Source organism: Salmo trutta, chromosome 11, assembly GCF_901001165.1.
Source record: "Salmo trutta chromosome 11, fSalTru1.1, whole genome shotgun sequence".
In the NCBI taxonomy this organism is placed as follows: domain Eukaryota; kingdom Metazoa; phylum Chordata; class Actinopteri; order Salmoniformes; family Salmonidae; genus Salmo; species Salmo trutta.
Window position 1 is genome coordinate 12,696,002 of NC_042967.1, and position 23,152 is coordinate 12,719,153.

The following is a 23,152-nucleotide window of genomic DNA, read 5'->3' on the forward strand; positions in this document are numbered from 1 at the left end:
CTGGGGCATACATCTATATCATATATATAAAAACATTTGGGCAGTGGCGGCCACGATTTAGGTTCGCCGCTGCTAAATGCATATAGAGGAAACACCGAAAACCGTGTTTTATTTTATTGACTCAGACGTAATAAAAAAAAGGGGGGTTTTGGATTGAGATTGTTTTGGCGCAGTCTACAACTACATCCATTATCTTCAGTTGAACCAGGATTAGAGAGTATTATATTACATTTGAGTATTATAGATGTAACCTCCCTTAAACTGTACTCTACCAGCCTCATATGGCTGATTGGACATTGTTCATGTAATAACAGAAGCTGTGCAGCTACATAGGCCAGGTCAGGTCAGTTGTTAGGCTTGTAGGGGTTTTCACTGCAAAATAGGATGAGAGTGAAGGCGTTGTCACGCGCTATTCTCTCCCAACAAACCCAGAGTTGTACAACGAACATAACAAAGTTATCATATAGAGGTATCATATAGCTATGGTTCTCATTTATAAAAGACCTGCACATTTGATGGGAGGCAGGAGAGTTTCATGCATCATCAGGACATATGGTGTATGGTACAGGCCTAAAGAAAAGGTACAGGTTCAGGCAAGGACAGGTACAGTAGCCAATAGCATTGTAGTCTGTAACTACATTTACTCAAAATGCCTGCGGAAACCTACATCTCAGTTGGTGGTCCAGCTATCTAGCTAGCAAGCAGCTAGCAAAATGTTAGCCTGGTGAGCTAGCTAAAACAATAAAACCTTTTAAAATGATACATTTTTGCATATTCATACCTGACATTACACCCAGTCAGTTGATGTGTTGTTATTTTTTGAGGGAGTAATATTCAACACAGCTTACCTGTCAACAAACTCTGAGGGATAGTTGTGCCCGGACTAGTCCATTTTAGAAATTAGTGGACGTGGAGACAAAGTACAAACTCAGAATCATCTTAGAAATACATGTGAGATTGCTACATATAATGTTTATTCTTCATAGTCAAATGGTAATTTGTGCATCCATGAAAATAAACGAAATACATGCAATTTCTTTTGCCACTCTGTCTATACTTGAAATAGGCCCCCCCTTTGCAGGAGGATGCATTTTGCCGTTGCCCAATGCTCTCTATAAAGACATAGTTGTACCTGAAGTTGGACATGACTTTAAATAACTGCATAAGCAAAATGTATATTTGGGAGATTTTAACACAGTAAACAATTCATCAAAGCATCAATTCCTGCAGGGATCACATACATAATACTTAAATGTATGCACTCTCTGTAGGCCTACTGTTGAACTGCTTGGGATAAAAGCGTCTGCTAAGTGGCATGTATTGAAGTGGAGGTTGGCCTCACATGACACCTTGTTGTGACGGGTGCAAGCAGCTTACAGAGTTTTGCCTGGCCCTGGATGAGGGAATAAGTGTCTGTGGATAGGGCTTCTTGCTGGGCTCCAGAATGCAGCTATTCCATAGCTCATCATGTCAAAGTATCCAAAACAGCACCCTATTTCCTATGTAGTGCCAAGGGCCCTGGTCAAAAGTAGTGCACTATGTAGGGAATAAGGTGCCATTTTAGAATTCAGACGTAGTCAAATACTACATAAAGCCTGACTGGAAAGCTTCAACAGTGCTAGGCAGTCTAGCTAGCGCTCCCAGTCCTATGCAGAATGTGCTGGCCTAGTGCTAACCACATGGCAGTGTGCCAGGTAGCGAGGGCCTTGGCTGGCTAGCAGTCCTGTGCAGTGCCTGCCTGCCTTGTAGTTTCTTGTGGTTGCGGTTTCATACTCGGGGACTTTACTGAGACGCTCAACCCTTACAGATGTAGGATCTTAATTTGAGGCAGTTTGCTATAGTAGGAAAATAATCCTGCAGCAACAGGAAATGTGAATTATTATGTGGATTATAATTAATGGCCATTTTTTGTAGGTGTTGATACATTTTTCATTAGAGCAAATCAAGTCTGACATTTCAAAGTGGAAATTACAAATGTTAGAAGCATTTTTTATAAGGAAAATTCTCAGCAACAAAAGAATGATCAAATTAAGATTCTACATCTGTAACTGTACATACAATAAACCCTACTGGCAGATCTGCTGGCTTGGCAGCTATACTGTAGTTTAGCAGGAGACCAGACACACTCTGAATATATATTGACAAATATCACTGGAGCCTGGTGGGAGGAGCTATCGGAGGATGTGCTCATTGTAATGACAGGAATGGAATTAATGGAACAGAGTTAAACATGTGGTCCAGCCATTACAATGAGTTTGTCCTCCTACAGGTCCTCTCGCCATCCTCCTCTGATGTATATACAGTAGGTTAGAGAATTAGGCTACAGACCTACATCCCCACACACTGAATATTTTGAAGCATAGTACTATACTGTAGGAGTATGCATACAGTATATATGTACTGTATATCGTGTACATATACAGTACATTAGAAGTAAGCTATATCCCCATTGCATAAGGCATCTCTCAACCACTGCTTCCAAAACCTATTCAATCTTTTATTTAGAATTCACTGACTGGTGGTAGGTGATGGATATTGCATGTGACAGCCATGCTAATGTCTATGGTTGCTGGCAACACGTCACTGCCAGTGTAGCTGAGCTTCTCCATCTGCATTGCTTGCTCTTTGGGGTTTCTGGCTGGGTGACATCTGCTGATGTAAAAAGGGCTTTATAAATACATTTGATTGATTGATTGATAGCCTACCTACATTACTGCTTTTTGTGCCCAGCTAACACCCACAGGGGGGGGATGGGCGCAGCCTCCTCCTTAAAGTTTGTTTTTGTCATAGGGAGGAGAGAAAAAATGTCAGTTTTAAAGCTAATTTCCTACAATTCTACACATTTTTCCATGGGGCTGAGAGAAAACTCAAACATAATAACAATGGGGGCCCCATGCCATGACATTTTTTAAATTTTACATTCTCCCTGACTGTGTAGTTTTTATTTTGGGGGTTGTTAGTTCTCAAAGATGATCTCATAATAGTGCCATTATATTTTCTACATACTTTATATCTGGTTTAGTTGTTCAAGTTTACACTGCAAATGATTTGAAGTGCCCGCTGCTGCTAAATGAATATAGGGGAAACACTGTGTTTGCCTTTGTATCAATGCTGAGTGATTTTCACTTGTATGTGGACATCTGGCTACTGTAGCTATAATGTTTATATTGAACTGCAGGGACTCTCATACTCTCACATTTAACTCATTAAGATACTGGTCAAGTTGGCTGTCTGACAAGCAGGAGGAGGAGCAGTCTGGGCCTGAGTTTGGCCGCTCATTGTTTATTGTGCTGTAGAGTAAACACACAGTCTAGATGCAATCTTCAAAGCTCAAGAGGAGGTTAGGGGTCATTGTACAGCTGGAATTTATAAGGGAGGCTGGCTGCTGGGTTTCCCACTTGGCCAAAGGTCTTTCTACTGTAGTCACGTGACTACGGCATGAAGCAGTGGAAAAATGGGACACACCGTATAGTATTAAAACCTCATTTCTTTAGGGGACTCCCAAGTGGTGCAGCGGTCTAAGGCACTGCATCTCAGTGTCACTACAGACCCAGGTTTGATTCCAGGCTGTATCACAACCAGCTGTGATTGGGAGTCTCATAGGGCGGCACACAATTGGCCCAGCGTTGTCCGGGGTAGGCCGTCATTATAAATAAGAATTTGTTCTTAACTGACTTGCCCAGTTAAATAAAGGTTCAATAAATAATGGTACATAGTTTACTTGCATGCCCTAGATCAACATCTGTTTTAGCTGTACTTCTAGAGTCCTACTCTTTACATTTATGCATGCTCAGGTCATGACCTCTCCACACACTTGAGTCTCTACACTTTCTCCCTACATGTGCACAGTCCATCTTACTGGCCCAATACTACTGTACTCATGGGCTTTGTGTCGTTAAAGTGTGAAATAACTGTTGCTGCAAAGTACAATAGGGAGGGAGGAGAGAGAGAGAGAGCTGTTAGCCTGGGTCGAGGTGCATGGCTCAGGTCAGGACTAGGGCCTGATCCTCACAAGATAATCTTGCACTTTAGAGATTTGCTTTTCCTGTTTGTCATAGCAACTCTAAAGTGACTATGGAGGTCACCTGTGTTTTGGTCCATACCCTGGCTTGGCCTGTTGGGGCCGGACAGACAAGGCCTGGTATTGGAGCTGTAGAGAACCGTGGTAGGGGGTGGGGCGAACGAAGGAGAGTGGGGGTGGCGTAGGAGGGCGGTGGGGGGTAGGAGGTTAAACACTAAGGGTGGCAAGGGTCACAAGTTCACCTGTGTCACCGAAAGCAGAGGATTTGTTGCCTTAGAGAAACAGGCTTTAGCAGTGCAGCTTTGACGCAGCAGGTTCTGTTTATGTCTATGGGCTACGCCACTAAGCTAGATTAGTGTAAATAGTGTGCCGGGTTATCCCAAAGGTGCTGAAAACATGGCCTTTTCTTCGGTTTGATTAGATTTAACGCCTAACGCCAACTCGTTCGCTTGTTTTCCTTGCTATTGTACAGGTTTTATTTTGAGGGGGGAAAATACGATCAAAGTCATTGCGTGGTGGTATTTATTTCATGTTCTGTTCTGTTTTTAAAGCTCATTGTGTTTATGACAAGGCTTCTTGTTTGGGGTATCTCACAATTTCCCATGGCCTGGAAATCAATCCTATGCCCAGTAAGTTTATTTCTCAACAAGTCATCTTGCCAGCTTGTTGCTGACTGTGTTAAGTAGGCCTATTACTGGGAGTGTTCTGGCTGCTTCCAGCACAACGTTCCTGGAAGTTTGCAGCTAAAAACCGATCAGAGGGCTGTACTGGACTTGTGAGGCCTTGATTCTTCGAGTCAATACAGATATTGTCTCAGCTCCGGATCAAAGTGGTTCAGACTTGGGCTGCGTCCCAAACGGCAGGGCCCATAGAGCTTTGGTCAAAAGTAGTGAAATGTAGGGAATTGGGTAATGGTGCAATTTGGGACGCATCCTTGGACTGTTGATCAAGAGGTTTTCTCTGGTCAGATACAGAGCTGGCACAGCCGGAATCAGTCATTACTCATTATCGGCCTAGTAGATAATTCAGTTGCAAAACAACAGCAAAGATGTCTACCAATAACCATTTAAATCTGATGAACCCTATTTGGAAGACGGGGGTTCTTTGTAAGACAAAAGGTTCTAACTAAAACCTTTAAGATACCAAGAATCGTTTTTGGAAGAAAGTGTTCTTTGATGATTCTTTGGGAGTCAAGAAGGGTTCTACTCTTCTGAATCTGAATAAGCTTTTGTGTTGTATTTTATTCAATTTTTTTAATAGTGCCTGGGCATTAGTGTTTACCTCAGTGTTAACACTTTAACATCAGGAGTTTGAGTGATCTGATCAATTTAAAAAGATATGTGTGAGAATTTAAAAATGTATGTACCTATATGGAAATATTTGTGCATGTATCTGGTATTGCATTAATCATTTTACATACAGTACTGACATATGGGGCAGCAGCGTAGCCTAGTGGTTAGAGCGTTGGACTAGTAACCGAAAGGTTCGCAAGTTTGAATCCCCGAGCTGACAAGGTACAAATCTGTCGTTCTGCCCCTGAACAAGGCAGTTAACCCACTGTTCCTAGGCCGTCATTGAAAATAAGAATTTGTTCTTAACTGACTTGCCTAGTTAAATCTTTGCCATGATTTCTTTCATTAAAAGTAGTATTTTCTGTGATTTTATTGAGCAGAGAGTAGGAGAATAGAAGGGAGTATGAGTGAACAAGCAGTGTATTGTATTTATTTTTAAACAGTTTTATTTAAATTTAACCTGTATTGTTTGGTACACAGCCAATTGGCCAATATTACCATGTGTTGATTTTTAAGTGTAACATTTCTAGTGTTGATTCAGAAGTTAAATTAACTTAACACTCAGTGGTGTAAAATAATCCCAGTGTTGGTGTTAATAACCAGAGTTGAGTGTGATTGTGTCATTTTTACTATGTGTAAAGTAAAACACTCAAAACCACACCCATCATTATCGTAGGTTGATTTTCAGAAATCTTTGTTTCAATATTTGTGTTATTGCATGTACGTTGATTGGTTGATTAATCTTATGCTACAAAAAAAGAAATTACATTAATTTTCCTAAAATAATCCAATCTATTAGTAGTTGGACTTATTGCACCCGTTACTGAGATGGTTGTTCCAGTTTAGATGATTTAGGTAGTCTCATTACTCAGTCTTGCCTATCCTGGCAGTCATTCTGAATGCAGGTAGCAGGTGATTAAAAGTTCCAATTGTTGGATATCTGGATAGGATTTACACATCATTACATTTACATTTACATCACTTTGCAAGCCAGCATAATGTGACTTTCAGGCCTGATGTGGCCTGTAAGCCAGGAGTTCCCTAACACCACTGTGTTAGGTTATAACTAGGCTTTATGATATACAGTACCAGTCAAAAGTTTGGACACTCCTACTCATTCCAGATCTTTTTATTTTTACTATTTTCTACATTGTAGAATAATAGTGAAGACATCAAAACTATGAAATAACACATATGGAATCATGTAGTAACAGAAAAAGTGTTATACAAATCAACAGTGATGGAAAAGTACTCAAAAGCCATACTTGAGTAAAAGCAAAGATACCTTAATAGAAAACGACTCAAATAAAAGTAAAATAGTACTTGTGTAAAAGTCTAAAAGTATTTGGTTTTAAATATACTTAAGTATCAAAAGTAAACGCAATTGCTAAAATATACTTAAGTATCAAAAGTAAAAGGAAAGTATTCTAATTCCTTATATTATGCAAACCAGACAGCAGTAGAGATGACCAGGGATGTTCTGTTGATAAGTGCAGGAATTGGACCATTTTCCTGTCAAAATGTAACGGGTACTTTTGGGTGTCAGGGAAGATATATGGAGTAAAAAGTACATTATTTTATTTAGGAATGTAGTGAAGTAAAAGTAAAAGTTGCCCAAAATAGAAAATAGTAAAGTAATGTACGGATACCCCAAAAAACGACTTAAGTAGTACTTTAAAGTATTTTTACTTAAGAACTTTACACCACTGAAAATCAAAATATATTTTATATTTGAGATTCTTCAAAGTAGCCCTTTGCCTTGATGACAGCTTTGCACACTCTTGGCATTCTCTCAACCAGCTTCATGAGGTAGTCACCAGTAAAATAGAACCACCTGTAAATTGTTCTACTATGAAAACCCCTCTGCAAAGGGTTCTACCTGGCACCAAAAAGGGTTCCCATCTGGGGACAAACCAAAGAACCCTATATTATTCTACTTAGCACATTTTTTTTCTACGAGTGTAGTACAGAGACATAGTTTGTGCGCTAGGCTAGACAACAGCTCATTCAAAGCCGTATCACATGACTGAGGCCTATGGATTTTATTACGACTTCTGTCTCTCTAGACTCTCTGATGTTGACAACTGGGAATTATGGGAGTTTCGAGCTAGGAGTTAGTTCCTTCCCACTGAGATAATAACAGCCTGTCACTCACATCGACTTGGAGATTCACGCGAACATTCTTAGATGGTTTCATTATCTCAGGCAATTAGTTACAGTCAGTGCTGCATCTGAAATGGCACCCCATATTATACCATATATAGTGCACTACATTTGACCAAGGCCTATAGGTGTGACAGTGAGTGATGGAGGCTAAATTTAAGTTCCATAATGGATGACTTTGTCCTCAGGCTGAGTCTTAATCACTAGATGTCAAGGTTCTAGCTTAAAGGAGGGTTATACCAGGTCAGCTCTATGTCTCTACTAACCTTTCAGCTGGTATTCTAGGTTATTTAAGGTAAAGGTCAAATATCTCGGTCAGGAATGGGATACTGTGTTGTGAAATACTAGCATACCCATAGACTTGCATTCATTGCGTTAACGCAATGGACACAGAGACATAAAAAGGGTATCCACTAGTTCGTCTGACTCTGGGGAAGTAGACAACATCCCGAAGTATCCCTTTAACTTGCCATAAAACGGGCAATTCTCAGCTATATGTCAGGAGATACCCTAGGCGAGGTCCAGTTAGACCTGTGGATCTGGTTGGGCTGTTTTGCTAGCCGTCAGGTCTCTCTTTCAATTCAAATATTTATTTTAATTTTTAAATTTTAATTAAGGGCTTTATTGGCATGGGAAACGTATGTTTACATTGCCAAAGCAAGTGAAATAGATAATAAACAAAAGTGAAATAAACTATAAAAATGTACAGTAAACATTACACTCACAGAAGTTCCAAAAGAATAAAGACATTTCAAATGTCATATTATGTACAGTCGTGGCCAAAGGTTTTGAGAATGACACAAATATTAATTTCCACAAAGTTTGCTGCTTCAGTGTCTTTAGATATTTTTGCCAGATATTACTATAGAATACTGAAGTATAATTACAAGCATTTCATAAGTGTCAAAGGCTTTTATTGACAATTACATGAAGTTGATGCAGTGTTGACACTTCTTTTTCAAGACCTCTGCAATCTGCCCTGGCATGCTGTCAATTAACTTCTGGGCCACATCCTGACTGATGGCAGCCCATTCTTGCATAATTAATGCTTGGAGGTGGTCAGAATTTGTGGGTTTTTGTTTGTCCACCCGCCTCTTGAGGATTGACCACAAGTTCTAAATGGGATTAAGGTCTGGGCAGTTTCCTGGCCATGGACCCAAAATATCGATGTTTTGTACCCCGAGCCACTTAGTTATCACTTTTGCCTTATGGCAAGGTGCTCCATCATGCTGGAAAAGGCATTGTTCGTCACCAAACTGTTCCTGGATGGTTGGGAGAAGTTGCTCTCGGAGGATGTGTTGGTACCATTCTTTATTCATGGCTGTGTTCTTAGGCAAAATTGTGAGTGAGCCCACTCCCTTGGCTGAGTAGCAACCCCACACATGAATAGTCTCAGGATGCTTTCCTGTTGGCATGACACAGGACTGATGGTAGCGCTCACCTTGTCTTCTCCGGACAAGCTTTTTTCCGGATGCCCCAAACAATCGGAAAGGGGATTCATCAGAGAAAATGACTTTACCCCAGTCCTCAGCAGTCCAATCCCTGTACCTTTTGCAGAATATCAGTCTGTCCCTGATGTTTTTCCTGGAGAGAAGTGGCTTCTTTGCTGCCCTTCTTGACACTAGGTCATCCTCCAAAAGTCTTTGCCTCACTGTGTGTGCAGATGCACTCACATCTGCCTGCTGCCATTCCTGAGCAAGCTCTGTACTGGTGGTGCCCCGATCCCGCAGCTGAATCAACTTTAGGAGACGGTCCTGGCGCTTGCTGGACTTTCTTGGGCACCCTGAAGCCTTCTTCACAACAATTGAACCGCTCTCCTTGAAGTTCTTGACGATCCGATAAATGGTTGATTTAGGTGCAATCTTACTGGCAGCAATATCCTTGCCTGTGAAGCCCTTTTTGTGCAAAACAATGATGACGGCACGTGTTTCCTTGCAGGTAACCATGGTTGACAGAGTAAGAACAATGATTCCAAGCACCACCTTCCTTTTGAAGCTTCCAGTCCGTTATTCGAACTCAGTCAGCATGACAGAGTGATCTCCGGCCTTGCCCTCATCGTCAACACTCACACCTGTGTTAACGAGAGAACCACTAACATGATGTCAGCTGGTCATTTTGTGGCAGGGCTGAAATGCAGTGGAAATGTTTTTTGGGGATTCAGTTAATTTGCATGGAAAAGAGGGACTTTGCAATGAATTGCAATTCATCTGATCACTCTTCATAACATTCTGGAGTATATGCAAATTTCCATCATACAAACTGAGGCAGCAGACTTTGTGAAAATTAATATTTGTGTCATTCTCAAAACCCTTGGCCATAGCTGTATATATACAGTGTTGTAATGATGTGCAAATAGTTAAAGTATGAAAGAGAAAATAAATAAACATAAATATAGGTTGTATGGGGTTTGTTCTTCACTGGTTGCCCTTTTCTTGTGGCAACAGGTCTCAAATCTTGCTGCTGTGATTGCACCCTGTGGTATTTCACCCAATAGATAAGGGAGTTGATCAAAATTGGATTTGTTTTCGAATTCTTTGTGGGTCTGTGTAATCTGAGGGAAATATGTGTCTCTAATATGGTCATACATTTGGCAGAAGGTTAGGAAGTGCATCTCAGTTTCCACCTCATTGTGTGGGCAGTGTGCACGTAGCCTGTCTTCTCTTGAGAGCCAGGTCTGCCTTCGGCGGCCTTTCTCAATAGCAAGGCTATGCTCACTGAGTCTCTACATAGTCAAAGATTTCCTTCATTTTGGGTCAGTCACAGTGATCAGGTATTCTGCCACTGTGTACTCTCTGTTTAGGGTCAAATAGCATTCTAGTTTGCTCAGTTTTTTTGGTAAATTCTTTCTAATCTGTCAAGTAATGATCTTTTTGTTTTCTCATGATTTGGTTGGGTCTAATTTTGTTGCTGTCCTGGGGCTCTGTGGGGTGTGTTTGTGTTTGTGAACAGAGCCCCAGGACCAGCTTGCTTAGGGGGCTCTTCTCCAGGTTTATTTCTCTGTAGGTGATGGCTTTGTTATGGAAGGTTTGTGAATTGCTTCCTTTTAGGTGGTTGTGGAATTTAACGTTTCTTTTCTGGATTTTGATAATTAGCGGGTATCGGGCCCAATTCGGCTCTGCATGCATTATTTGGTGTTTTACGTTGGACACAGAGGATAGTTTTGCAGAATTCTGCATGCCTAGTCTAAAATGTTTCCTCCTCCTCCTCCTCTCCAGGCTCTCTCTCTTTCTCTCTCTTCTCTTTCTCTCTCCTCTTTCTCTCTCTTCTCTTCTCTTATGCGATAGAGAGAATGTAGATCTGTTGTTGTTATCAGGAGGGTCAGGGACAGTTTATGCGGTGAGGAGACAGCACAAAAACAGATAAGATACAATAAGGAATGCAATCACAGCCCGGATACAATCTGACAGTCAATTCATGTTCTGTTGCGCAAGAAAAAGAAATTGCGATGAAATACCCAGAATCCCAGATATGCCCCACTTTGTACTCTACCGGTCAAAAGTGTTCGAACACCTACTCATTCAAGGGTCTTTATTTATTTTTACTATTTTCTACATTGTAGAATAATAGTGAAGACATCAGAACTATGAAATAACACATATGTAATCATGTAGTAACCAAAAAAGTGTTAAATAAATATTTATATTTTAGATTGGAATGTATTTCAATTAACAGGTGTGCCTTCTTAAATGTTAATTTGTGGAATTTCTTTCCTTCTTAATGCATTTGAGCCAATCAGTTGTGTTGTGACAAGGTAGGGGTGGTATACAGAAATAGCCTTATTTGGTAAAAGACAGCTCAATTAAGCGAAGAGAAACGACAGTCCATCAAAGGCCATGATTTGAAGAGGGAGTGGTTACAGACTTCATTGGACAATACCCAGTAAGCAATACAAAAAAAGGAAAGGGAAAGGGGGGGAGACCTAGTCAGTTGTCCAACTGAATGTATTCAACCGAAATGTGTCAGAGAGTCAGAGAGGTGCGGGGGGCTGCCTTAATCTATACACATTCAAAAGTGAAAAACTGTAGATATGTTGTCAAAAATGCAACTCAAGGCTAGAAGCATCAGAACCCATAGAAAGCAGCTTTGGCCACAGTTAACCTTTTACCACCCGTGCAACCACAGCGGCCAGTGTACAGTACTGTAACCATAGTATCACTGTAACAGAAGTCTGGCGTAGGGATACACATATCAGATTTCTGTGTGCTCAGGTACTCTCCAAACAGGCCTTATGCTAGGGTCACCTTCACAGAGGCTGAAGTAAAGTAGCTCCCTAACAACAGTCTCTAATTCCACCTCAATAGACCTCTGTGTCTCGTTGGGAGGTGGTGAGTGGGTGTCCTAATGTTTAGGCTGTCTGACTACAAGTTACATAACTCGTTTTATCCGTTCTCTATCCCTCTCTCTGTTTGTTTTACATAATCTTTTTCTACATTTCGAGGTGTGGGTTATATAAATAGTGTACTCTAGACCATAGCAGGTTACTGTACTGTAGCGCTATTGTTTGCACAAGTCAAGGGTACTTCTCTTTCAAGACTGTGGGTTCAGTGAGGCTATGGCTCTTGTCTGACCCCTGTAATACAGTATAGCTAAGTGGAATGACTCAGTGACTATATCGCTGTCTATGTACCCAAGGTAAGCCTACACAAACACACACACGCGCCTAGTCACCTTACCCATATACATATCTACCGTACCTCTACCACTCCAGTATCCCTGCACAGTGTAAAAATGGTATTGGAAATGACTCTGCATGTAGTTTCTTATTTCTTATTTGTATTTCTCGTGTGTTTTTGTTCTACCTTGTTATTTTTAGTGCTGCATTGATGTTGATTACTGCATTGTTGGGTTTGGAGCTTGCAAGAAAGGCATGTCACTGTACTTGTGCACGTGACATTAAAACTTGAAACACACACACACTTCCACGACCCCCATCCTTTATGTGCTCTGTGTGTAGTGCAGATGTGAGTGACAGACAGAGAGATAGAAGGAGAGCAGTATAGTACATGCCTGATGAAATCTTTGTCTTCTATCCAACAGAGCCCTTGTGAGGTCATCCAGGTTGTTTACATGATATGTAATGTTAATGTACTTATCAGGGTCAACGGGTTTGATTCCCTCACATGGGTTCTGCCTTCATGGTCACAGCGATGACATCTAAAATCACCCACGTAATGCGTTTACACGAGTAACCTTCTGAGAATGCAACTCGTTCCTTTGTCTATGATGGCAGATACCTTATTTTCTGTTCAGTTTCCACGGTAACCATTCCCGACGTCCAACCTCATTTCAGCGTTCATCTGACCCCAAAGGCACTCTCCTTTCCTGACCTGTGTTCTGGTCTTGGAGGCTAACTGACAGTCTTGAGCTAAAAACAAACCAACTCTCTCTCTTTCTAGCCGGGCAAAATACAGGAGGCAACTGACACACTAAGACAGATTTGTAGTGAATAAATAAAATACAAATTAAAAAAATCGACAGACAATTATTGTAGGATATCCAATAGGCTGTTTATCATCCATAGACATAAACAATCTCCAATAGTATCTTTCTATGTGGGTGCATCCCTGCCTTTCCCCCTAATACTACCACCATTAACTTTAGCTAAATCAACAATCTTCACTACCTTAACTCATGCTGACAAAGCATTCCTTACACAGCTGAGAAACTGTCCAGATATTTGAAGCATTCAAAGTATTCTCAGTATTATCCTAGTGTGACATCCAAATTAGCCTGGTGTCTAGTTTGAGCTCCAACATCTGTCCTGTTGTTGCCCAATAACGCATTCGCCGCACAGTCAGTGAGTGGCTCTTTTCTGGCTTCACACCCACAATCACATCTCCGGCCTCATCTAGTTTTCCCATTATCATGTAGTCCCCTGAGACAAAATAGAGTCTCTAGTGAGATATTGCTGGGGAAATCAATCCCATAGATATTTTGCGGATTCATATGGAGCGAGGCAGGGCGAGAAATAAAGGTTGTTTGCTCAAGTTTTTCTGACGAGAGATTTGTGCGATGAAATAAACTGCTATTGTATCTCCTGTGTTATTGTTTGAAGATTAAACAATGAAAATGCTTCCCTGGGACTTTTTGTAAAGAAATAAAATAAAAAAGGACTGGGGGGGGGGCTTTGATCTTCTGGTAGCATTGGAAGTCCCCTTGAGTTAGTCTCCAATGGTACATGTCTAACGTAAAAGAGACTGGGGTCAAGAGTGAAAAGAATAAGAGCTCCTTTTTAGACATGTATCTTGAGGCTAGATATATCACCTGCTTTTGCATGTGTCTGGTGGTGGGAGAACATTTGGCTCTTAAAGGGATAGTTCGGGATTTTGGCAATGAGGCCCTTTATCTACTTCCCCAGAGTCAGATGAACTCGTGGATACTGTTTTTATGTATCTGCTTGCAGTTTGAAGAAAGTTGCTAACTAGCGTTACCGCAATTGTTCACTAGCTTTAGCGCAATGACTGGAAGTCTATGGGAACGAGATTTCCTTAAAACACACCACTTTGATACAGCTACGACCGGAAGTTACTTTTTTGTAGCAGATTAGGAGAATTTATGTAGCAGGTTAGGAGAATTAGGTTAAAGTTAGGAAAATGAATAGGATTAAGGTTAGGGAAAATGCTCTCCTAACCTGCTATGAAAAATCAGTTCCTGTCATAGCTGTATTGAAGTGGTGTGTTTTTTTAGGGAGTCGCCTATTGGAACAGCTAGCAGTCATTATGCTAAGAGACATAAAAATGGTATCCACGATTTCATCTGACTGGGGAAATCCTGAACTAACCCTTTAAAAGTAGTTACCATAAATTCCGGACTATAATCCGCAACTTTTTCCCCAGCTTTGAACCTCGCGGCTTAAACAATGACGCGGCTAATATATGGATTTTTCCCGCTTTCAATTTTTTTTTCTCCAAAAAAACACATTCTGTGACGTGCTCAGTTTTTGGCGGCATGAAGCTTTCATTAGACCAACGAAATTGCCGAACGGGTTAACGTCAAACAACTTTTTTGTTTAATGTTTAGATTAAATCGAGCGCTCTCAAACTTCCCATCATTCTGATTACGGTAGTCATTTTGTCACCCTCATCAGGGCAAAGACACGGAGAAATGCATATGATGCAGCTTTCAAGTTGAAGGCGATTGATCTGGCTGTTGGAAAAGGAAATAGAGCTGCTGCACGGGAGCTTGGTCTTAATGAGTCGATGATGATAAGACGTTGGAAACAGCAGCGTGAGGAATTGACTCAGTGCAAAAAGACAACTAAAGCTTACTGCAAATTTTTTGTTGTTGTTGTTACAAGCCGTGTTTCGTTAAAGCCTATTTATTTTTGTTACAAGCCGTGTTTCGTTAAAGCCTATTTATTTTTGTTACAAGCCGTGTTTTGTTAAAGCCTGTGTAAAGTTCATTTGTTTCAATGTACCGGTAGGCACCTGCGGCTTATTTATGTTCAAAATAATATATTTTTTTTAATTCAGTGGGTGCGGCTTATATTCAGGTGCGCTTAATAGTCCGGAAATTACGGTATATCATTTAGGATGAATTCATTATAAACTAAGTAAGTCATATACACTGAGTATACAAAAGGACGCCAGCTCTTTTCCTGACAAACTGACCAGGTAAATCCAGGTGAAAGCTATGATCCCTTATTGATGTCACTTGTTAAATCCACTTCAATCAGTGTAGATGAAGCGGAGGAGACAGGATAAATAAGGATTTTTAAACCTTGAGACATGGATTGTGTATGTGTGCCATTCAGAGGATGAATGGGTAAGACAAAATATTTATGTGCCTTTGAATGGGGTATGGTAGTAGGTGCCAGGCACACCTGTTTGTGTCAAGAACTGCAACGCTGCTGGGTTTTTCATGCTCAACAGTTTCCCGTGTGTATCAAGAATGGTCCACCACCCAAAGGACATTCAGCCAAGTTGACACAACTGTGAGAAGCATTGGAGTCAACATGGGTCAGCATCCCTGTGGAACGCTTTCGACACCTTGTAGAGTCCATGCCCTAACGAACTGAAGCTGTTCTGAGGGCAAATGGGGGGGATGAAACTCAATATTAGGAAGGTGTTCCTAATGTTTTGTATACTCCATGTATAATGGTTGATTCTGAATGACCTTCAACATCATCGCAGAGTGCTGGTTGAATGTCGAGTCATATACTTATGCTGACTGCAAGGGTTGATAGCATACTTAATGCTCAAAACAACAGCAACAACACCCCAATATCATTTTCACAGACCAAAGAGGTGATTCTGTTCATCAACTCGTACTCAGCGAAACATATAAAATGGCTGATTATTAGTGTTAGTTTGTTGCTGCAGCCTTATAAAGTACATTTGGGTGTTGGCACGGTTTGGTCCAGGAACAGATGGAAGGATGACACTAATATCTGGCTGTAGTAATAAAAGAGGTTGAGCTCATTGCAATAAACAGACATTACTGGAAAGAGCTGTGGTTACGCTGATTCTGGTGAAAGTACAATAGAGCTCTTCATACAAATGGACAACTGTCTCTGTTTCTCCATAGAGCAGGGCCATGCAAAGTCGGGGTCGCGGGGGAACCGCAGTGGGGTCGCCAAAATGTAAAAAAATTAACGTTTTTGAGAAAGATAATTTGAAAAGGAAAATGTTATTGAGGAAATGTATTTATTGGTTTCTTTTCATTTTGATAAGAGTTAAAAATGCAATGAAATTACCGATTTTAAGGTTGTGTCATTAGATTTGAGGTATGGTGGAGTCACAAGAAATTATTGGGGAAAAATAAGGTCCCCAGAAATTCTGCCGAAAAGAATTGGCTCCCAGCTGAAAAACTTTGAATACCACTGCCATAGAGGTTTAACAGTTTAACTGTACAGTAGAAATATGCTATTGAAATAAAGACATACCAACTAACAAGTATTCGATTCCAGAATGTTTGTTGTTGGTAGGTTCATGTAAAAACATTCAACAAACATTCCAGCAACAGGTATGCAGAGATAGCCCATAGGGAATAGGGTGCCATTTCATATGCACCCATGTCTGTATGTAGCCTATGTAAGTTCTCTATCCTGACTGGGCTGGGTGTTGTCTTCCTTCACTATACTACAGTTCTGTTGGAGCTGTGTGTGTGTGCACAGTCACTGCAGCCAGCCTTGGTCCGCTGTCTGTCTGCTTGTTTCATAAGCAGGAGTCGGAATGACCTACATAACTCCTTCCAGGGAGGGGAAGTCACCTTGTCGGGGACCGGCCGGCAGCGAGGCAGGGGCGGGGGCGCGGGGTGGGGTGTGGGGGGTGGATGGGTGGGTAGAAGAATTTATTGTGACGTGGCAAGGCAACTGGCTTACTGGCACTGTATTCACCACGCATCTCTGCATCATTTTGCTGATATTACAGAGTTCAGTCAATGCATTTTGGTGTGGGAAAGATGACTGGGTTTGTGGGAAATGAGGTCTGCTTAGCAGGCTGATCATAAATATAACCACCCACACATACACACCCGTATACACACACACACACACACACACACACACACACACACACACACACACACACGCACACACAGGCCCAGTGCCAGACAGATCCACTCACACACACACATCTCAATAGAGACTCCTCTAAGCGCGCTAAGAAATTGAATGTGTGTGTAGATGGTCAAGGTTGAATTAGATCAGCGCTCCTGATCGTATCTGCTTGCCGCTGTTGGTTTACCCCCTCCAGCAAGCCCTGGCAGGAAGTGTGTGTGTGTGTGTGTGTGTGTCTGTGAGAGAAGACAGCTCGTTTGATGAAGGATGTCGGTAGAATGCTAACCAGACAATCACCTTGTGTGTTATTGATTGAGATGAGAGAGGTAATTAGATGGAAGGAGGGGGGCTAGAGGGAGGTCGTTTTTAATGTCTTGATACGACATGTCCTGTTTTTGTACCTATCTCCTTGTTTTTGTTGTTTCGGTGGGGGGTAGGGTGTGTGTGTGTGTGTGTTTCTATGCATGTGTGTTTATTTGTGTGCATAGGTTATTTGTGTGTAAATCAGAAAAAATGTATATTATAGACTAAACATATATTTTTTTACCATGTACAACTTTTACTCCACAGTACTGTAGCCTACATTAAACACTTCAAATACCCCGGGAATAATAAGCCTTGTTGTCAATAACAACACTGTGCTCTGTTTGGTTTTTACGTCTCTCTCTACATAGACTGCTTTTGGTAATGGCTGACTCAATATCTGGAGTAGACATTAATAACTGACATTAATGAATGGCACGCTCTGAGAAACAAGCCTTCAATATGTTACCCACTGTAGACAGTGCATTCACAACTGCTCCAGAGTTTACTCCCGCAATTTAGGCTGATGCCATGTGCATCATTTGAAAGGGTCACTTTCAAACCTTTCCACAGGACATCACTGTGCCGCTGCCGAGTTCCTGCCCCCTAAACTATGTCAGGTTTCACCCAACGATTTAATCTGATCTCTGCTGATTCAGCGAAACTATTTGGAGCACCCATGCCTGGTCCGTTTTTAAATGTTTGGGCAAAATGTATACTTCTCTCCTTCCCTTCCTCTCTCTTTCCCTTTACTGTATCTCTCAGTGCTCAGAGAGTTTTATTTTATGGTGCGTGTAACTTACAGTATAGATTTGAATTTATCTACCGTAACAGCATAGTCATAGCTTATCAAAGACTCATTTTCCACCTTGCCTAAGTACAGCAGGCCAATTGACCAATGACACTTGCTACACAGTACAATATTGAGTCGTCACTCAGTATTTTTTGCATAACCCCAGTATGCTCTGGTTAAGTTGACCTAAGACATAGGTGAACACGTCTGGCATATTATTAGAAAATGTCCCCGTAAGCCATAATGACCCCGTAAGCCATAGTGACCCCATAAGCCATAGTGACCCCGTAAGCCATAGCATGACTCACAACATAGAAATGGAGAACAACATGATTGAGCAAACTTGTGTGATGTGTCATCACATCAACGCGTACATAAGTGGCCTACAATGCCCTGAGCCTAGTGACTAAGCGATCCACCTATATACCTGTGTGTGTGTGTGTGTGTGCGTGACTAAGTGTTCGACCTATCCGTGTCATCAATAACAAGTTAAGTCCTCGCCCCTGATTACCACCTGGAGAATCATTAACTATGGAGCAAGACTCAGTGACACAACAGGATGTGAACTCTGCAGCCAGGTCAATCCATAGTGGGAGCTGTCCCATTATCAACTTGGCTGATAGTCTATCTACATTGGTTTGACATCTCTCTCCACACGTGGACAACGGCGTAGGTCAGACCCATTGCCTACATATCTTAGAATCCATTATTTAGGAAACAGTTGTTTCAAAGTTGACCTTAGACATCAGCGATAGGTAGTTGAAGAGGAGATATTGTTATGTCAGCCTAGTGTAACATCTGCTAACAGTTTCTGCCTTTCGACTGTAGTGTTTCTGACTTTAACCTGTACTCTGTCGTCTGGGCCAAATCAACTCCACAGTCTTGCTGTTATTCTGCACGAATACGCACGCACACACACAGACAAAACACACACTCCTCCTCACAGCCTCTTGTCTGTCCTTTGTTTTTCTTAGCCTGCTAAAGACGTCTCCTCTGTGTTTCTGTCAGCGTCGTTTCCAACTCGCTGCAGTAAATCTGACAAGTGCAAAGTCCTTTCTCTTTTCTGTCAGTTGGCAGGGATCCGAATGGTTAGCCACATCGTGCGGCTGATGTACTGTTTACGTGGTAAAAATGGGAATGTTTCACAGCATCTCAGGGGCCTCCGTTTCTGATGTTGTCGGATAACAATTACTTTGTCAGCTTTAAAGGCTAAACTGTGTCGTCTCTGTGTGTGCTTTTGTTTCAGCGCGTCGCTGAGACACCCGTCGTCCACAGCCAAAGTGTGTCTGGTTTGCGGGGACGAGGCGTCGGGATGTCACTACGGGGTCGTTACATGCGGCAGCTGCAAGGTCTTCTTCAAGAGAGCCGTAGAAGGTAGGAAAAGTATGACATGCCTTTCCTTTTGGGTCTGGGTTTGGGTGCTTACTAGTGTGCCTCCTGTTGAAGTCTGAGGAACCCTCCCTTCTATGGCCTCAGACTCCAAATGGGACACAGTGTAAAGTAAAGTCTTAACGAAAGTGTGACATGCATTTTAAAGAGCTTCTGTTTATAATCTGCTTTTCTGTCTATAGTAGTACAGTTGTTTGGGGACAGAAATATGCCCGGTCAGAAGATGTGAATGTGGCCTTTAAAGATAATTGTCGGCCATTTTGGTTGTGTGCGAAACACAACCCCTTCATTAGCGGGTTTAAACCTCAATGCTAAGTTAAGTTAGCGCCCTGGCGCTAGGCTAACTCACACCAGTCTCCATATAGTCTCAGAGGAATAACCTCCAGGAGAAAATGCTGAGCTAGCAACAAAGCAGCCCAAACCCAAAACATACTCACCCAGAGAGAGGTGACACCAGACCAGTCAGTCTAAAAAAACACCAGTAAAGTTTAAAAGGAAGTCGTAAACTGGTGTTTACGAATGACTCCATTTTTGGAGCTTCTAGATAATTACCTGTGAAATATTGATTGTTTTAAATAGAAATGTATGATTCAGTCAGAAACAAACAAGGTTAAATTGCTCAGCGTGTACAGTTTGTGGCCTAAGATGACTGAAAACGTCATAAAAACCTCACAAACTACATACTTCTCCCATAACAGCCCTTTATGCTGTGTTTTAGCTGGGGAAAATCAACAAAAACTCATAATGCGCTTTTCATTTCTGTGTGTAGCGTGAGACGCTGGGCTAAATCTCACACACACACACACACACTCTCCGAGGAGGCAGGCAAGCACAAACAAGGCAGTCGGTAGGTGTTTTTTCAGCAGTCAACTGAGGAACTACAGTGAACTCCTATTGAATTATGTCTTCATTTGATGATATTTACAACAGTCAATATATGTATCCCTATGAAACCGGATTAGGTCTCCTGGGTTATCGGATCAGAAATGATATCATTCCACTCTGAGCGGGCCCGGGAGGGCTGGGTAGAGTTAACATATAACAGCTGAAGATCTGTGTTTGTGTGTGTGCGTGTGTGTGTGTGTAGCTGTTTGTGCAGAAAGCAGGCAGCAGAGTTGGCCACATGAGGTTGGTTAAGAGTGTTATCACCCAAGCCTATTCAGTCTTATTTTAGGCTCATTCAATTCCAAATGGGATACACAGTAGGAATCTGTAGACTGTTTACCTCATGGGAAACTGCTGTGATTTCTGTGGAACAACTGCTGCTTTGTTTACTTGTTCAATTAGCCCCTAAACATGTCCTCTTTCTGTGTGTTAGATAGCCATGTCAAATGATCAAATCAAATTGTATTTGTCACATGCGCCGAAAACAACAGGTGTACACTTTACCGTGAAATGCTTACTTACGAGTCCTTTCCTAACAATGCAGAGTTAAAAAGTAAGACAAATGTATAAAAAATGTAAAAGGAAATAATAATAAAAATGTAAAAGGAAATAATAAAATAACGAGACAATATACAAGGAATACCGGTACCAAGTCAATGTGCAGGGGTACGAGGTAGTTGATGTGAATGGGGGCGTTCTCGGCCCTCTGTTTCCTGTAGTCAATGAACAGCATACTTACATAGGTGTTCCTTTTGTCCAGGTGGGAAAGGGCAGTGTGGAGTGCAATAGAGATTGCATCATCTGTGGATCTGTCGGGGAAGTATGAGAATTGGAGTGGGTCCAGGGGGTCTGGGATGATGGTGTTGATGTGAGCCATGACCAGCCTTTCAAAGCATTTCATGGCTACAGATGTGAGTGCTACGGGGTGATAGTAATTTAGACAGGTTACCTTGGCCTTCTTGGGCACAGGGACTATGGTGGTCTGCTTGAAACATGTAGGCATTATAGACTGGGTCAGGGAGAGGTTGAAAATATCAGGGAAGACACTTGCCAGCTGGTCAGCGCATGCTCTGAGTCCTGGTAATCCGTCTGTGAATGTTAACCTGTTTAAAGGTCTTACTCACATAGGCTACGGAGAGCATGATCACACAGCCATCCAGAACAGCTGGTGCTCTCATGCATGGTTCAGTGTTGCTAGCCTCGAAGGGAACATAGAAGGCATTTAGCTCGTAGGCTCGCATCACTGGGCAACTCGCATCTGGGTTTCCCTTTGTAATCCGTGATAGTTTGCAAGACCTGCCACATCTGACGAGCATCAGAGATGGTGTAGTAGGATTCGATCTTAGTCCTGTATTGAAGCGTTGCCTGTTTAATGGTTCGTCAGAGGGTGTAGCGAGATTTCTTATAAGCGTCCGGACAAGTATCCTAATCCTTAAAATTACTTAAGGAGAAGATTGTGTCACATCTAAACTGGTACTGTCAGGTATTGTAGGCCATCACTCTCTCTCTTAGATGTGGAATAGCCTAGTTACAAGCTATAGGGATTGTGGGTAATGTAGTGTCTTGTATATTATGTTTGAACTGACTACTCTGGGGTCTGTTCTGGTGCAGCTGCTGCCTGGTCAAACTCTATGTGAACTAGTGGGCTGATGTTATCAAGGTTGCTTGTACTGTAGTATGTGTGTCCTTTGTGATGTGTGCAGTGAGCCCAGCTAGCGCTTACCTTACATCAGCATAGCTGTTATGAGGGGGAGGGTGGGGGAGAGAGGATGAGAGGTAGAGGGGGAGGGAAAGAAATGGGGGAAGGAAAGAGAGGTAGGGTATAGAATGAGAGTAGGAGAAAAAGACAGGGGAATTGCAAAAGAGAGACAGAGGGCATAGAAACAGACATAGAAGGGAGGGGGAGTGAGAGAATGAGGCAGACAGAAAGAATGAGAGAGAGAGAGAGAGAGAGAGAGAGAGAGAGAGAGCGAGAGCGAGAGAAAGAAAATTAAAGTGATGCGTCAGCACCGAGCTCCGGAGAGGTGTAAGTAGGACGTGAGGAGACCTTCTCCTCCTCCCCCTCTCTCCTCCTTCCCCTCTTCCTCTCTCCTCCTCCCCCTCTTCCTCTTTTCTCAATGTGAAAAACCTGGCCTCTGTTAGTCTGATAATGAGCTATGAGAGGAGACTGCAGAACAACGTCAATACAACGGGAGAAATAATCCATGTTTAATTTCTGTCAAGGCGCCCCCCAGCTGCCTCACAGGCACGACGGCCTCCTACTGCCTCTGCCCATTAGACCCAGTTACAGACTCAGAGTCTCAGACCCATTTACAACCCACAGCTAGTTAGTAATCTTTACTCATCGTCAGCTCACATTAAAATCCTGTGGCCTAGGGAGGGGCCGCTTCCTCTCAATGACAAAGTTGAGGAGTCTATAGGCTGGTCTCAGATCTCTTTGTGTGGCATTGACAATAACCATAGGATTAGGCGATAATGTACAAACAGGTCTGGGACCATGCTACGGAGTGTGTGAGTAGTGGAAGGAACTGAAATATAATCTATAATTCAGGTTATAATTTTGGGTTAGATTTAAGCTAGGTATGGACTGGGTTTGTGTGAACGGTAGTTTTTGGTGGTTTGGTAAGTGTAGCTTTAAACTGTGGTCGGCTGAACAGTACACCACTCTGATCTCAATGGAACTTCTCATATACAGTATATAAACCTCTTGGGCCAGTAACCGAAAGGTTGCTGGATCGAATCCCCGAGCTGACAAGGTCAACATCTGTCATTTTGTCCCTGAGCAAGGTACTTAACCCACCGTTCCC

The 23,152-nt window shown here is 42.0% G+C and overlaps 1 protein-coding gene across 3 annotated transcripts in view; it reads left to right on the top strand.

Annotated features, from left to right (window-relative positions):
• LOC115202228 (mineralocorticoid receptor) overlaps nt 1-23,152 on the top strand; it is an 89,762-nt gene that overhangs the window by 36,498 nt on the left and 30,112 nt on the right. For 2 of the 3 annotated variants that reach the window (XM_029766212.1, XM_029766213.1), the window contains exon 3: nt 19,318-19,454. In XM_029766212.1, coding sequence (XP_029622072.1) covers nt 19,318-19,454 — 137 coding nt within the window. The remainder of the gene's footprint in view (nt 1-19,317; nt 19,455-23,152) is intronic. The other variant, XM_029766215.1, reaches the window with a different exon arrangement.